This window comes from Talpa occidentalis, unplaced genomic scaffold (assembly GCF_014898055.3).
Source record: "Talpa occidentalis isolate TD23 unplaced genomic scaffold, MPIMG_talOcc4v2.1 talOcc4.12, whole genome shotgun sequence".
Taxonomy (NCBI): domain Eukaryota; kingdom Metazoa; phylum Chordata; class Mammalia; order Eulipotyphla; family Talpidae; genus Talpa; species Talpa occidentalis.
In genome coordinates this window covers 18848246-18863768 of record NW_023601212.1, presented here as the reverse complement: position 1 = coordinate 18863768, position 15523 = coordinate 18848246, and the positions used below count along the sequence as shown (strand labels likewise).

Genomic DNA, 15523 nt, shown 5'->3' with positions numbered 1-15523 from the left:
GAGAACGGGGAAGCGAGGGGGCGGGGTCTAGTTGGAGTCTGCGCACTAGGCGGAAGCGGAGCCGTCCATGTTTCTTGTGGGAAGTAGCCTGGCGCTCGTCGAGTTTGGGTTGAGACAGGTAGCAGTAGAAGAGTTTTAGCAGTAAGTCTTTCTCCCACGCTAGGCAAATGAAGAAATTCTTCATATTGTGGGGATAAAAGGGGAGGTCATTTACCCACCCTCTGATTTTGTTTTTGTTTTTTTTTCCCCAAAGATTTTATGCATATAAGAGCTGGGGTACAGGCCAGAGATGGGGGGGGGGGGAATCACCAGAGACAGAGGGGAACAGAACAGGCAGACTGGCTGAAATACACTGCTGAGGGGAGCAGCGGGTGAGCCAGGAGAGGTCTGCCTCGCCATGTGGGTTGCTTCCTGGAGAGCTGGGGATCTAACTCTCGCTGCAGAGGGTGCTGACAGCTTCACAGTGCGGTGCTTAACCCCCTGTGCCACCAGGGAGGCCCCCTCTGATGCTTTTAACTCCTCATTAGGACCCAGGACAGGAATGCGAATGCTGCTGATTGTTCCAGCCTGAATTAACCCTGAAAGACTTGAAGAAGCTCAGCCCAGGCCTCTTCTTCCAGGCCCTTTGACCTTCTAAAAAGAAAGCACAAAACCACCCCTCCCCACTCACACCCCCCTCATTTTTTTCCTCTGAGCGCTAGTTCCTTTTCTGGGAATTGAATATATACTTAAGATTGTTCTGCTGAGCACATTGCGCTAGGCCCTGTGAGCCCTGACCCAAGGACTAGCTCCTCCCAAGGAATAGGAATGCATTTCCCAGTCACTTCCACTTCTCTAATCTGAAAGTTTCGTTGGAACAACTTTGAAAAAAAAGGAACTTCCCTGCCAAAGAAGGAAGTGCCTTGCTCTAACATGCTAATTCTGAGCCTCAGCTCTGGGAGTTTGCAGGCCCTGACGTAAGTACTCAGTTCCTTCTTAGATACCACACCTGACTTTTCCACAATGCCCTTGTCTGATTGTCTGATCAGGGAATTAACCTTATCTAGTACTTTGGGCTGGGGGCAGGGAATATCTCCGAACTCAAGAACTCTTCAGCCTGACATCCTTGTCTTGCAGTTCTGTAACCTTGATCTAAATTGATTATGGAGTCAGCATTGCCATTTCCTGTAAGAATTTCCTTTGATCAGTTCCTACCTGGAAGGAGAATATCCCAATGGAAAATCTAGGCAGAACTCTTAGTAATTGTTAAAATTCCATCCCTAGTGCCACCACCCTAATTGTAGTCCTGTTTTTCTGTCCCGTTGTCTCTTGAAACTTTTCCCTCACTAGGTCCCTGTTCTCTCCAACCCATCCTGCCACCAGACTGTAGTTCTAACAGCATCACTAAAAAACTCAAACACTGCCCATGGCCTCCTGAATAAAGTTAGCAGTCATGACTAACTCCAAGCTACCTTGCAGTTTTCTACTATTCCAATACATGCCTTACCCTGTTACTTATAAAGTAACACAATTCTTTCTTTTTTGAGAGCATTTGCTGAGTGTGAAGTGCTGCTAATGTCCAATCCATTCTTCAAAGCTCAACTCAAATATTGTCTTCCTTACCACACATACAGCTAAAAACAAGTCTCTAAATTTCCATAACCATTTATTTTTCATTCCTACCACATATTGACACTATACTGTCTTATCAAGTTTGGGCTTCTACAGTATCTAACACAACATATGTTCACAAGGGAATTTTCCCCTTCTCGATAAATCCTAGGCGTAATAGCATGCAAGCAAGAAATTAACACTTTGGAGCTGTGCATGAGCTTTTATAGGGCATCTACACATCTCTGGCTTGGCTTAAATCTCCAATTTGTATTTTCTTCACTGTGTTTAGAATGGAATTGCATCATTTGCACTCCCCTTCTGCCACAGACAACCCATATTTTTTTACTATACAAATGACTTATCTTTCACATTTGAATAAAGGAGAGGGCCTCCCTGGTGGCGCAGCAGGTTGAGCGCAGCGCTGTGAAGCTGTTCGAAGCCTCTGCAGCACAGGTTCGATTCCCGGCCGGCCAGGGAGAAACCCACATGGTGGGGCAGACCTCTCCTGCCTCCCCCACTGCTCCCCCCAGCAGTGCCCTTGGTCCACACCCTGCTCTGTCTCTGGTGAATTCTCTCACCCTCCCATGCCTCTGACCTGTACCCCAGTTCTTGTATAAATAAATAAATCTTAAAAAAAAAAGGGGGGGGGAGAGTAGAGAGTGAGTCTTCTCTCCTGTAAATCTCTTCAGAGCTTCCACATGAAATACTATTGAAAGAAATTCAGAGTTCTACTGAAATGATCACCCCTATTTTACTTCCAGACTGAGGTTAGTGATAACATTCATTTGAAGAGGTGAACTTATGTCCCTGAAACATATAGAATTATAAATCAATGAAAGTCCCTGCAATTTAAAAATAATTTGATATAAAAATAAAAAAATATAATAGAAGTTAGTGAAAAAAAGAAGAGTCACCTTTTTCCACAACTTTTTCTTGGCTTCTTTTCAAAATGCACTGAAGATAGGATTGGATTTTTTATCACTCTGGTTAATGTAGAACTGGCTCTATTTGTGTCACTTCATGTGACATATTGCACTTTTCTTATTCCACTTCACCTTCACCCCAAACCACATCCTCATTTTGCACCTGAAAGTCGGTTGACTGAACATATTTGAAAAGTAAATGCTCTTTGAGGCACGATATGCTGATTGTCTTCTGTAACCTCTGTCCTCAATTGCCACTCCCAGCATCAACATAACAGACACTAATCTTTTAATGGAAAACATCCTCAAACAAGTTTCTAGATAAAGAGAAGGACTGAAGGATAGGGACGAGAGCCTTTACAGCATGCCCAGGCAGGAAAAGTGGGTTCTAGGAGAGAATAAATGAAAAATATGCTTTAAGATTAGGAGAAAAGTATTTTCCAGATTTAGAAAATGCCCAAAGATTATCTGATCCTGAGATGCAGGAGCTCTACATGCCTGGAATATCAAGCCTGCTGCTTCTCTTTACTCTAAAATGTCAGAAGGGTCAGAGAAGTAACCCGCAGCCACCATGATAACAAATAAACATGGATCGGTCTGAATCTGCCTGTTCCCCAGAGGAAAAAAATTTTTTTTTTTTTATTCCCAGATCACATGGCTATTCCTTCAGATCTACTCCTGACAACAAGAAATTGACCACAAATTTTGGGGAAAATTATGATAGAAATATCTAAAGAAGGAGTCTGCCTGTCCCTTAATCCACAAGGGGGAAAAACCTTTAAGTTTTTGCGATTTTCATTCTAGCCACTATGGTGTCACAAAATCCAGGTGGCCGACAGAATGACAAGTCTCCAGAATAACACAAGGCTGGAAGAGAGGGTGGGGGCTGCCAGACAGGGCGTATCACTTGTCATGTCATACTCCCTTCTCCAAATCATTTTTCCAACCATTCATGACTCCAGCAGGATGCTAGCAGTTGTCCCCAATAGGGCGGCACCCCCAACATTGCCCAATGAATAATTAAAATACAAAAAAAGTAAGCTAGACTTTTCAGAGGAAGTCAAGCAAGTCCACTAGAGGGAGCCCCAACCAATTCAATGCTCCAGGAAGCCTCACATTTTTCTGCAGCTGAAGAACCACAGAAGAGGGGCTAGGGGGAAGCAGTCAATAAATTAAACATGAGAGAAGGTAGCCCTGTAAGTATACCCATTAAAACCCAGACCTTTCAGGATTTACAATATCAAATAATCAAAGACCAGGTAACTGAGGCTGAGCAAAGGTCTACATTCCGGAGAGGAGACTAGAACTCTGACCAGGACCTCTTCCTCTACATTTGCATCCCTCTACATCAACACACTGTACCTGAGGGTCCCCATTTCTCTAAAGTGAGAAACTCTCTCCTCTACCTACTTCTGCATTTCTTTCCCTCATACACAGTGGAATGCCTTAATAAATGGGGCTCTTCAGTTTTTTTGTTTTTTTTTTTTTATAGAGGCATTTTTTTTTTATTTTATTTATTTATTTGTTTGTTTGTTTTTGTTTATACATGCACTGGGTACAGTCAGAAGCACGGGAGGGTGAGAGAATTCACCAGAGCCAGAGCGGGGAGCAGAGCAGGCAGAAGGACCGAAGCACACTGCTGAGGGGAGCAGCGGGCGGCAGGAGAGGTCTGCGCACCATGTGGGACCCTCCTCCGGTGGCTGGGGAGCAGCCGGGGATCGAACCGGCGCCGCAGAGGCCGCGGGCAGCTTCGCAACCCAGCGCTCAACCGCTGCGCCACCGGGGAGGCCCTTAAACCTAATTATGTAATTTTGCCAGTGGGACCCTGGCATGTGACTTGCTCAAAATGGCTACCATGGGTGAAGTTCCTCTGTATCAGCTCAACAACATTACTCCAGAGGCATAAATCCGTAATTTTAAGTCTCCAAATTGCAGGCAGTGCTACATGGAAGTAAATCATAACTGACTCCAAAGCCCTTTCTCTTCAAACTACACTGGGATTTCAGGATAAGGGAAGAAGTGGTCCTCTGAACCCTTGGTTATTTTATGCTATAGAAACTGATTTAGCCATTCCATCTCCCTGTGAACTAACTCCATGTTTCCCAGTTGCCTGGACAACAAGCAGTCTCTAGTAACCCAACCTTCCCGCTGTCAGTCCTGCCCCCTTAACAGAAATTTGCCACCTGGATTGGTTCCCAGAAACTGAGTGCCATCTCAGTATCCTAGCTGGTTGGCCCTTTTCTCTGCCCCTCCCCATGAGGGGGTCACTCCCCAGGGAAACACAACAGAGGCAAGAGAGTCTTGCAAGTAGAAAGAGGTGGGGTAAGAATGATGGGAAGACAAAAAAAAAAAAAAAAAAAAGAATGATGGGAAGAGACCAGGGGTTGAGATTTATATTCTCTAAAAAAAAATGTAAGAGGAATAATGTCTGTTCATAGACTGTTAGCGAGAAACAGCTCTGTCCTCCCTATTGAACACAGCCTTGCCTAGGCTTCCAAGGAGACCAAGAACAGAAGCTTCTGGAAAGTATAAGAGACAGAATTGGGGACTCCTAGTTCAGTTTAGGGGTTGGGAAAGTATCCCCATGTCCAGACCTAAACACAAGTCCCTTCCCTCCTCCAGAACGGAAAGGAAATGCCACCTAAGATGAAAGATAAAGGAATGAAAACTGGGGCAAAGAAGAAGAAGAAGAAGGATGCAGGTGTTGGTAAGTCAGGGCAGGTGGAGGGGTGCCCCTCAACATCCCCATGCTCTGACACCAAGACCAAGCAGAGATCCCACAGAGAGAATTCAGCCCTTTACATGACAAGATGGGTTTGGCGTGACCCTCATCTCATATCCTTACATCCATGTTCCATGGACCTGGGACAGTGTGGAAATGGACATTCACCCCTGACTTGAGCCCCTTCTGGCTCTGAGCCTTCCTTATATATTCATATATTAAGATTTATTTTCTCATAGTTTGGTGCAGACAGGACAGCCGATAAAGTTCTCTAAATGAATTTGCAATGGGGGGAGGGGGGCTGGGGAGGCTGGGGAGAGCGCCATCGAGAGCAGCTCTGCCTTTCACTCTCCCGGCCCAAGCTTTTGTTAAAGACATGAACAAAGGAACAAGAAAATAGCACACAATTGTGGTTTTGCTTATACAGATTAATAAGTTACTGCTGAAAACAAGTTTTCCTGGTTAGTAGGGAACATGCATATAAACCAGCATGTCCTCAGAGAACAGGAGTCAATTCTGTGAAGTTCTTCTAACGTCCTAGAACTCCATATGCAGAGTAAATAGATATTCTCCCAAAACTCCAGCTCCCTTTAGAGCAGCAGGCTCCCAACAATAGCTTAAGTCCCAGACTCTGCCAAGAGAGATCCCTCATTTAGTGGGCCTCCTATCTCCTGCAGGAAGAAAATTAACAGTGTGGGGTGGGGGTGGGAGGGAAGTGAGGAAGCCTGGGATCCTGATAAGCTATGGCTCTGCCAACTTGCCAGGGCAGATGTGGAGGCCGAATCCAAGCACAGGCTGGCACTGCTGGAAAAGGAACTGCTCCGAGACCACTTGGGTAAGAAGAGTGGAAGCTCTGAGGGCATTTCTCTATGCTGGGGGGGTTGGAGCGTTGGAGTTGCAATGGGTGTCTGAGCTGCCCTGTAACCATCCCCTCAAGGAAAAAGATTGTCTCTAGTTGGTATTGTGAGGGAGGGGTAGACAGTGAGGTTTAATGAAGGTAGTTATTTTTTATAGCCAGAGGGAGTTTTTTCTTCTTAATAATAAAGACCCTGTGGCTTCTAGGGAAAACAAAACAAAACCCAGAGAGAGAATGAGAGGTTGGATGCCTGCCACCAGGTTTCCAGAGGTGGGCAGGCTCCATCAAGCCCAGGGGGCCTGATTCTGTGGAATCCCCAGCCAGTCCTAAGGGGTACCCTGGGACTGTTCACAGCTCTGCGGAGGGATGAGGCCCGCCGAGCCAAAGCTTCTGAAGACCAGCTGAAGCAGAGGTTGCAAGGGCTAGAGGCTGAACTGGAACAGACCCGAAGTGAAGGGAAGGCCATATATGCAGGTATGTGGTTGGTCCAGCAGGTGGGCAGGAGACAAGAACCTGGAAGAGGACAACCAGGAGGACCAGAGGATGCAAGGAAGGGAAACGAGGACTTCCTTCTACCACACCTAGTCTCAGCCTTCCCAGCTCAGCACAAATCAGGCAGGATCTGGAAGGAACTAAAGGAGGGATCCCAGGCAGGGGCTTCTCAGGATGTCTGATGCCATATACTTCATGTTTGTGAGTTACAACATGCAAGCATGGTCTTCATCTCATTCCTCCCCTGGGACTGAGTGGAGAAAAAGACTAGAATCCCCATCCTAAGTTGGCATAGTGGGAGGGGGTCTGCAGGATTTCAGAGTTCCCCAGGATTTCAGAGTTTCCCAGCTTCTCAGCATCACAAGAGCCAAGAATGCATTTATGACCCTACCCCCACTGGACCAAGCAGAGACCTCCCCACCCACAACTTCCTTTCGCCATTACTCCATCCCCACCTGGTCCCTGGGTGCCCCCTGTCCCCACCACAGAGATGAGTCGTCAGTGCCGGGCCTTGCAAAAGGAGATGAGCACCCGCAACAGGCAGCTGGAAGAAGAAGTGAGGGGCCTTCGGGAGCAGCTAGGTAGGCTTCCCACCCCCTTTCCAAGGGTCATGGGCAAGGCACAGCCTCAGGAGTGGACACAAGAGTCTTCTCTGGAAAGCTGCGGTGTGGTCTCTGAGTCACCTTCCCACTGACTCTCCCCCAGTGACGACACGCGCACAGGGTGCAGGATGGGAAAAATCTTAAGTTACAAGTAAAGAAGACATAACACTCACCCTTTTTCCCCTCTCAAAGGTTTCTCCAAATTCAGCTCTTGCTCCCTACCACTGCCCTGTCTCTCACGAGCAAACATATCCCCTTTTAGTTTAGCTGATTTTTACAACAAAACTAAGGGAAAATATTCAGCTTATTTCCATATGTTCAAGGCCTAGCACCTGGCAAGTCCTCAATAACTATTTGCTAAACAAATGAATAAATCCACCAAGCAAAAAGATTTCAAACAAAATAACGGAGTTTTTGCTCTCTTCCCTCTTGATTACAGGATAGAGTTGAAATAGTTATCACAATTTTGGCCTCAAAGCTTTCTCATCCTAACATAGTTTCAGTTTAATTACAGATATCAGGAGTTGCTTTTGCCCACCAGGTAGGCCATGAGTTCCATTCCTAATCTTTGGCCTATCTCAACAAAACCAATCACACATTTCTTTTCCTTTTTTTTTTTCTTAAGCGTCGAAGAACTGTGGTGTAGACCAGAGGTACAGGGGGTAAGAGAATTCAGCAGAAACAGAGTGGGGAGCAGAACAGGAAGGCTGACTGAAATACACTGCTGAGGGGAGCAGCGGGAGAGATAGGAGAGGTCTGCTGCTCCATGTGGGTAGCTGCCTGGCCAGGGATCAAACTCAGGCCACAGAGGTGATAGCACTGAGACTTAACCCATTGGCCACCGGGGTGGGGGCGGGGGGGGGGGGGGAGGAGGCCTCAATCAACATTTCTTGAGCACCTCCTATATAGGAGGTGCTTCTTCAGACATGGAAACATTTAACTCTTACAGCCAGTCTATGAGCTGTCTATCATTCTCTTTAAAAATAATGAAACTGAGGCTCAGAGAGAAACAGGCCTGAGGTTACACTGGTAGTAAGTGACAAGCAGACTTTGGACCCACATCTCCTGTCCCAAGTCCACTGCCCTCTCCACTATATCTTAATGGTCAGTCGACTTCAGCTCTTACAGGGACTGTAAGCTGATGTCCCTAGGGGTGAAGGGAAGGTCTGGAATGATCTCACTCAAATTCTGCTTTTGGGGATACCTTTGAAGACTCCATCTAAGAGTAGTGTGCTACCACCTTGCCCTGTTTCATCCTTCTGCCCCAGAGACATGCCAGAGGGAGGCTAAGGCTGCACAGGAAGAGGCCAAACAGGCCCTTGGAGAACGGGACAGGACTGTGGCTCAGCTTCAGGCCTACGTGGCAGACATGGAGGCCAAGTATGAGGAAATCCTACAAGTAAGCACCACCCCCTGAAACCCAGCCCCCAGCCATTCCAGTGGCCCTCACACCCGATCCCCACCAACCCCAACTAGTGTGTCAATGACAGACCAGAAGAAGGAGAAGCATCTCCATAAGGAGTTCTGACCTTTTTTTTTTTAAAGATTTATTTTTATTTGTTTATACAAGCACTGGTTACAGTCAGAAGCGCGGGAGGGTGAGAGAATTCAGCAGAGCCAGAGTGGGGAGCAGAGCAGGCAGAAGGACCGAAGTACACTGCTGAGGGGAGCAGCGGGCGGCAGGAGAGGTCTGCACACCATGTGGGACCCTCCTCCGGTGGCCGGGGAGCAGCCGGGGATCGGACTGGCGCTACAGAGGCTGTGGGCAGCTTCGCAACCCAGCACTCAACCGCTGCACCACCAGGGAGGCCCAGTTCTGCTCTATCTTAAGGGCAGACAGCCGGGGCATACAACAGTGCCCCGCTACCACCACTGAGAAGAAGTACTCTACGATAACACTAGAAAGGAAAGCTTACAGACAACCTGGGGCACTCCTGACCCTTGCTCTCTCCCTGCCTGGGTATCTGCAGGACAGCCTGGACCGGATTTTGGCCAAAATGAGAGCTGTCAAACCTCAGTGGCATGGGGCTGTGCTGACACTCCAGGCCAGACACAAGGAACAGCTCCGCCAGTTTGGACTCAATCCCCTAGATCTTTAAGGTTGTAAGTTTCTAGTGTCTGGGCTCTCTGAGTCCTCAGCAATAAAGCTATCTTGATGGAGCACTCAGCAGAACTGTGAGATGTGGTTTTTTGTACGAAATGAGTACTCTTGTGAGGACATCTTGGTTCTGGGCTGACCCATTACCCCCAAAACTGAATGACAGAGGAGAAATTTGATGAGGTTTCAGCCCCTCTCCTAGAGAAACTAGTTTCTATCCCTTGAGCCCAGGGCCCTTTTGGTTCCTTCCAGCCACTGCCTGCTCTCCCCTCCCACACATACATAGGCAATCAGATTTATAAGAAAAGGCTGTTTCTGTAACAGACCAACAGTGACCAGGCACCAGCCTCCACAGTTTTAAGGTGCCCATGGAGGGAAGGTGTAACTGATCTCCAAATTCTTGCATTACACCCAAGAGTCCTAGAGTCATGCCCAAGGCAAACTCCAGGTGGTTTCCTTCCTAGCCAGTCCCATCCAGAGTTTAAGGTCTCAGTCTCACAAGGCCATCACTGCTTCAGGTGCCAATCACAAGTCCAGGTTGTCACCTGCGCTTCTGACCAACTGGGCTACAAATCAGAGATTCCCACCACCTGCTCCTCGATTCTGTCATCTTCTAGAGCCACTCTCAGAACTCAGGCAAACAGTTTAGGTTCCCAGTCTAGTATAAAGGACATAAACACAACTCAACTCAGGGACAGCCAGATGGCAGAGATGCACAGGTCAGGGTATGGACTGATTAAACCACTGGTCATTGGTGATTAATCAACCTCCAGCCCCTCTCCCTTCCTGAGAGATTTGAGAGTGGGGTGGGATTGAAAGTTCCAACCCTCTAATCACACATTTGGTTCCCCTGGCAACCAGTCCCCCATTCTTAGTTGCTTCCCAAAAATCACTTCATTAACAATGTTAGGTACAGTTGAAAGGAACTTGTTATGAATAACAAAAGGCATCTTTATTGCTCTTATTACTTAAAAATTACAGGGGTTTTGGGAGTTCTATGCCAGAAATAGGATGAAGACCAAATAAATACATTTTTAAAAAAGATTTATGTATTTATGCATACAAGAACTGGGGTACAGGCCAGAGGTGTGGGGGTGAGAGGATTCACTAGAGACAGAGTGGGGAACAGAATAGGCGGATCGACTGAAATACACTGCTGAGGGAAGGAGCAGGCAAGACAGGAGAGGTCTCCTGTGCCATGTGAGTCACCTCCCTGGCCAGGGATTGAATTGTGCTGCAGTGGCTATGGATAGCTTCATAGTGCTGCGTCTTAACCCCTTGAACCAACAGGGAAGCCCCCCAAATACATATTATTATAAATTACAATATCATACCATATCATGGTATGCCGTGAGGCATAGCTTCCAAAGCTCCCCCATTACTTCCTCTGGCGTCAGAGGGGAAGCTTCCTATGGGCCTGCCTGGAGGTCCCTGACCATACCCTATTCTGGGAGGTGGGCCCATGAGAAATGGGGAGACCCTGAGTAATCCTGTGATTGGATGTTCCAGAGTCCTGGAGTCCAGCTGTTTCTGGAGTGGGATGATAGGAGCACCCCACTCCTATCACCCCAGGCTGGAATGAAGTCATTGGGTAGATCTGTGCCAAGCAGGACAGTTCTATAGCAGCTCTGAAGCCAGGGCCCCATCCTAAATAGAGAGAGAAAGGAGAAGGTTATTCAGGGACCAAAGAGTCCCTTTTCCCTGCCCTCAGCTGCCCTAGAGTGCTCAGGAATGGGCTGGTTCCAGGGGTGCTTCTGCCATAAGGCCTAAAGTGCCATCTGCATGCCCCATTCTCCTGCTCTGCCTTTCTTCCTGACTTCCCCCTGTCCTCTGACTGTTTACAATCATCTGTTTCTTCTTTCTCACCTCTGCAGACCCTGGAGAAATCCAGGCTTCCAAGCCCTGCTGAGACTTGGCCGCCAGCGTCAGGCACAGGGGTGGCTCAGCCTCAACCAGCTGCTGAAGCTTTTCCAGGTCTTTCTCTCCACTGACAGCATACCCATTCACCTCCAGAATAACATCTCCCGTTTGCAGCCCTGCCCGGGCAGCTGAGGCTCCTAGGGTAACCTGCGGATGTGTGGGACAGTACAGAGTGTGGAATACCATGGAAAACTTTTGCTGGTGTTCTAAGGCCCTTGGGGGGAGGGCAGTGGAGGAGGATGGGTCATTAGGAGGCAAATGATGGAAAGGATCCAAGGTCCATGGGGCATCAGTCACCTGGGAGATGAAGAGATGAGGCACTTTGGCCACATAGCAGAGCCGGAAACCATAACCACCACCAGGCCCAGGGTACAGTAGACACTGGCGGGAGCCACAAGGGACAGGACGCACGGTGGTGTCATCATCATTGATCTCAACCAGAGTGGCTGAGCAGGTGTCCTGGGGAGAGGGAGGATCCCCTGTGCTTTCCAAGAAGAGGAGTGGGGACAAGCGAACCTGGAAGGAGGCAGACAGAACATACCAGTTGCTTCTCCCTCAACATGAAACCCTGTTCCAACACACCACCACCCCACCCCACCCCGCCACCCTACCCCTATCCCTCAGCACGCACCATACTGAAGAAGCGGTCAGCTTCAGGATCAACAACGGTGAGAGAGACACGAGAGCCCTGTGCCCGGATCCTGGACACTATTTCCTCATGGCCCAGCCCCTCCACGCTCTCCCCAGCCACAGCCACTAGCCGGTCCCCAGCCTTCATTCCGGCCTTCTCAGCTGGCAGTCCTGGGTCCACCTCCCGTAGGAACTGGCCTGGGACATAGACATCATTACTGCCTCTCCCCCACTTGCCCCCAGGGCCAGCTTAGGCCACTGTGTGCATAGGAACTGACCAGGGGTACACAGGAGGAGGAAGCCAGGGCTGGGGCTGAGACAGGGAGACCACTTGTGTGCACCTAGAGATGTATATAGATATCTGTGTGCCCGTCCCCAGGCCCACCTTCCCTACCCCCACCCCAAGGGACTCCCACTCACCGGGGCGGCCTTCCAGGCCCTTCTCTTCCTTGAGTAGAAACCCAAAGCCCTGAGGCCCTTTCTCTAGGTTCAGACAGCGAGGCCTGGTGGGTAGTGACCAGCCCTCTGCCAGCGGTGCAGCCAGCGGCATTCCCAGCTTTCGACACTCTTCCTCCACCTCTGGCCCTGCCACCAGCAGGGTAACCTGCTTTCCACTCTGCGAAAGCTGTGCAAACCCAAAAGGGTATCAGCATCAGCCATCTGGGTGGGGAGAGCAGGGGCAGGCCCCTCGTCACCGCCCCCCACCCCCAGGCCTAGGAAGGAAGCACTAAGGGAAGGAGAAAGAAGGCCTGTAACAAACTGGAACGAGGATGGTGAAGGAGGTATAATATGAGATTTAGTTATATCAGATTATAATATCAGATTAAGTGCGTGGGGCATGAGTCTGCTTCCTGAGTCAGGGGCCCCAGGCCCAACTGGGTGGAGGATGGATGGAGAAATGGGCACCATACCTTTTTGCTGAGTTGATTATGAGAGAATTTCTCCACACTGACCCCATTCACTTCTAGCAGTCGGGCCCCAGGGGGCACCCCTGCCCGCTCAGCTGCTCCTCCAGAACTCAGCACCAACCAGAAAGAACCTCGATGGCCTGGAAACAGGAAAAAAAAAAAAAAAAAAGAAAACCAACAGGTTTCAGCCTGCTTGATGCCTGCTCAAAATAGGGGCTGAGATCTGATCTTCCTATCCCCGCTCCCCAGCCCCTAAGCTCACCGTGGGTGATACTGAAGCCAAAGCCACCGTTGTCTCTCACTACATGGCACAGCCGGGGCCGGACGCTTGGGCCAAGGGTAGGACAGAGGTGGACATCGCTCTGCTGATGGTTAGCCACATCATGTATGTGTTCTGCCAACACTGTCAGCAGCACCCGAGGACCGCTGGCCTGGATGTGACGTAACACCTAGATGGAGGGCACAGGTGAGACTAGGGCCCAGCCTTCTTGCCAGCCTTCTTCCCTGGAGCCTGAATTTTTCACAATGGAACCAGCCCTAGATGCCTTCACCCAACCATTCTGACCTGGGCACCCCTGCATCCTAGAAAGTGGAGGGTTGAGGCTTGGGTGTATATCCACATGCCTGGAAAGTGACCAACAAGCTTCTCTCCCTAAGGTGACACGGGGAGTCCCAGCCCAAGCTCACCACTGCATAATCTTCCTGTTCCACAACTTCATGGTTCACCCCCAGGATCCGGTCTCCTACCCGAAGCCCCTGGCGCTGGGCAGAGGTGCCTGGATCGACCCTGCATACCACAGGCCCAGCGCTGCCCAGCTTCTGCTGCAGGTGGAAGCCAAAACTCCCACCCTCTTTGCTCAGCAGACAGAAGCGAGGACGCTTCCAGCTCTCAGGATCTGGAAAGAGAGGTGGGCAGCAGAAAAGGGAAGAGAGGGGCCTCCCTGGTGGCGCATGGGGTTAAGACACAACCTATGAAGCTATCTGTAGCCACTGCAGTACAAATTTGATCCCCAGCCAGCCAAGGAGCAACCCACATGGCGCAGCAGACCTCTCCTGTCTCCCTGCTGCTCCCCTGAGCAGCGTACTTCAGTCAATCTGCCTGTTCTGTTCCCCACTCTGTCTCTGGTGAATCCTCTCACCACTCCCTCCCTCCTCACCTCCGGCCTGTACCCAAGCTCTTGTATGCATAAATAAATAAATTTTTCAAAAAAAGGGAAGAGAGGGCCTCCCCGGTGGCGCAGCGGTTGAGCGCTGGGTTGCAAAGCTGCCCACAGCCTCTGCAGCATCGGTTCAATCCCCGGCTGCCAGCTGAGGGTCACGCATGGCGCGCAGACCTCTGCTGCCGCCCGCTGCTCCCCTCAGCAGTGTATTTCGTCAGTCTGCCTGCTCTGCTCCCCGCTCTGTCTCTGGTGAATCCTCTCACCCTCCCGCGCTTCTGACTGTACCCAGTGCTTGTATAAATAAATAAATAAATCTTTAAAAAAAAAAAAAAAGGGGGGGGGAGAGAGGGGACATGGGCCAAGTTCAATTCACCTTGTTCCTGGCAGACCCTGACCCTCTGATAGGGCACTGGGTGGGCTTCTACCCAGTTAGGTATTGGGCAGTGGGGCTGAACCCCATGTGGGCAGAGTGGCTGGGACAGAAGGAAATGCCTGGACCCATTCTCTGTCATTGTAGCTCTATTCCACCAAGGCTTGTGATAAGAGAGGGTAGAAGAGTTGTGGTTACCAAACAGATGGGAGACAGTTTGGAGCCCTTGGGGGGAGGGAGGGGGGCAGGGTGTGGCTGGTGGGGAAGGGAGGGGTATGATTGCTTAGGGGCACAGGGATTACCAGAAGGGCCCTGGTCTTCTGCCAGGGAGAGGACAGGATTATCAATGCCCAGTTTTGGGTTAAACTCAAACTTCCTGTAAGGAGACAGAGACACAGGGAAGAGAAAGCTGACATCTGGACTTGGGTCCCAGCTGTATTTGAGGTGCTAACGGCAGATGATGAGCTTCCCCGCTTTCAATTCCTTCCTCCCCTTGCCCCAACCCCTTACAGCAAGCACTTACGGAGTTAAGAAGGCCGTGTCCTGCTGATCTGCTGGACAAAGAAGGGGTGAGAGGAGGAGAGGCACATTCTCTTCCACCCCCAAATTCTTCCGTGGTCATTAACAGGAAAGACTCAGAGGAAGCCCCAAATTCAGAACTTGTCCCTACATTCCACTCCAAAAGGCTCTTCCCTTCCCCTCCCTCTCCTGCCTCCCAACCCTTGGCACAGAAATCTGCTCCGATCAGTCCAGGGCGTGGACCAGGAAGAAAGGCGTCTACTCACCTCTCCTCTCCTAACTCCCAGCCTATTGGCCTTTGGGCTCCAAGTCCCAAGTATGTCCTGTTAACCCCAAAACTGTAGCCCCAATCTGCCTCTATCTGCCCTAAAGCCCCTCCAGGCAGGATTTCTCCTGGCTTCGTACCTGCATTTGCCTCCATAGTTGGAATAGCGACCCAGTGCTCGGAATAAGGACAAGGTCCATGGAAAACACCTGACCCTCCCACCTACCTGGCCACGTCCCGCCTCCTTAAAGACGCTGCCTTGGAAGCAGTGGGGTAATGGTTAACGGGAGGAGAATCTTATCCTCTGGAGAAGTGCGCATGTTCTTTCTGCCCCCAACTTTCTTTGAAGACTGCTACTGTCCCAGGTCCCTGTATACTCAGAAAAAGTTCGATCGCCAGTCGCTGTGGACCCAAGCCTGGGATAAGTATGCCTGAGAGGGTGAAGGGATTCTTAGGACCCACACA

General features: G+C 49.8%; 2 protein-coding genes across 9 annotated transcripts; one reads left to right on the top strand and one right to left on the bottom strand.

Annotated features, from left to right (window-relative positions):
• The first annotated feature begins 51 nt into the window (after positions 1-51).
• On the top strand, positions 52-9351 carry CCDC153 (coiled-coil domain containing 153). 7 transcript variants are annotated; one of them, XM_037504292.1, is made up of 8 exons: positions 94-141; positions 933-956; positions 5139-5223; positions 6008-6073; positions 6449-6568; positions 7075-7167; positions 8457-8587; positions 9159-9351. In XM_037504292.1, the coding sequence occupies exons 3-8, from the start codon at positions 5151-5153 to the stop codon at positions 9285-9287; spliced, it is 612 nt and encodes a 203-aa protein (XP_037360189.1). In that variant the 5' UTR covers positions 94-141; positions 933-956; positions 5139-5150; the 3' UTR covers positions 9288-9351. The 7 variants fall into 7 exon arrangements, with proteins under 7 accessions (XP_037360181.1, XP_037360187.1, XP_037360189.1 ...); XM_037504284.2 differs by lacking the exon at positions 933-956 and having other exon boundaries at positions 52-141; XM_054693937.1 differs by lacking the exons at positions 94-141; positions 933-956 and adding an exon at positions 2028-2046.
• Positions 9352-10344: 993 nt separating this feature from the next.
• On the bottom strand, positions 10345-15404 carry NHERF4 (NHERF family PDZ scaffold protein 4). Of its 2 annotated transcripts, none has more exons than XM_037504282.2 (11): positions 15199-15404; positions 14798-14828; positions 14577-14650; positions 13432-13640; positions 13007-13193; positions 12748-12884; positions 12257-12461; positions 11838-12034; positions 11504-11722; positions 11153-11353; positions 10345-10933 (listed from the first exon to the last, which is right to left on the bottom strand). In XM_037504282.2, the coding sequence occupies exons 1-11, from the start codon at positions 15212-15214 to the stop codon at positions 10904-10906; spliced, it is 1506 nt and encodes a 501-aa protein (XP_037360179.1). In that variant the 5' UTR covers positions 15215-15404; the 3' UTR covers positions 10345-10903. The 2 variants fall into 2 exon arrangements, with proteins under 2 accessions (XP_037360179.1, XP_037360180.1); XM_037504283.2 differs by having other exon boundaries at positions 14798-14825.
• Between the last annotated feature and the right edge of the window lie 119 nt (positions 15405-15523).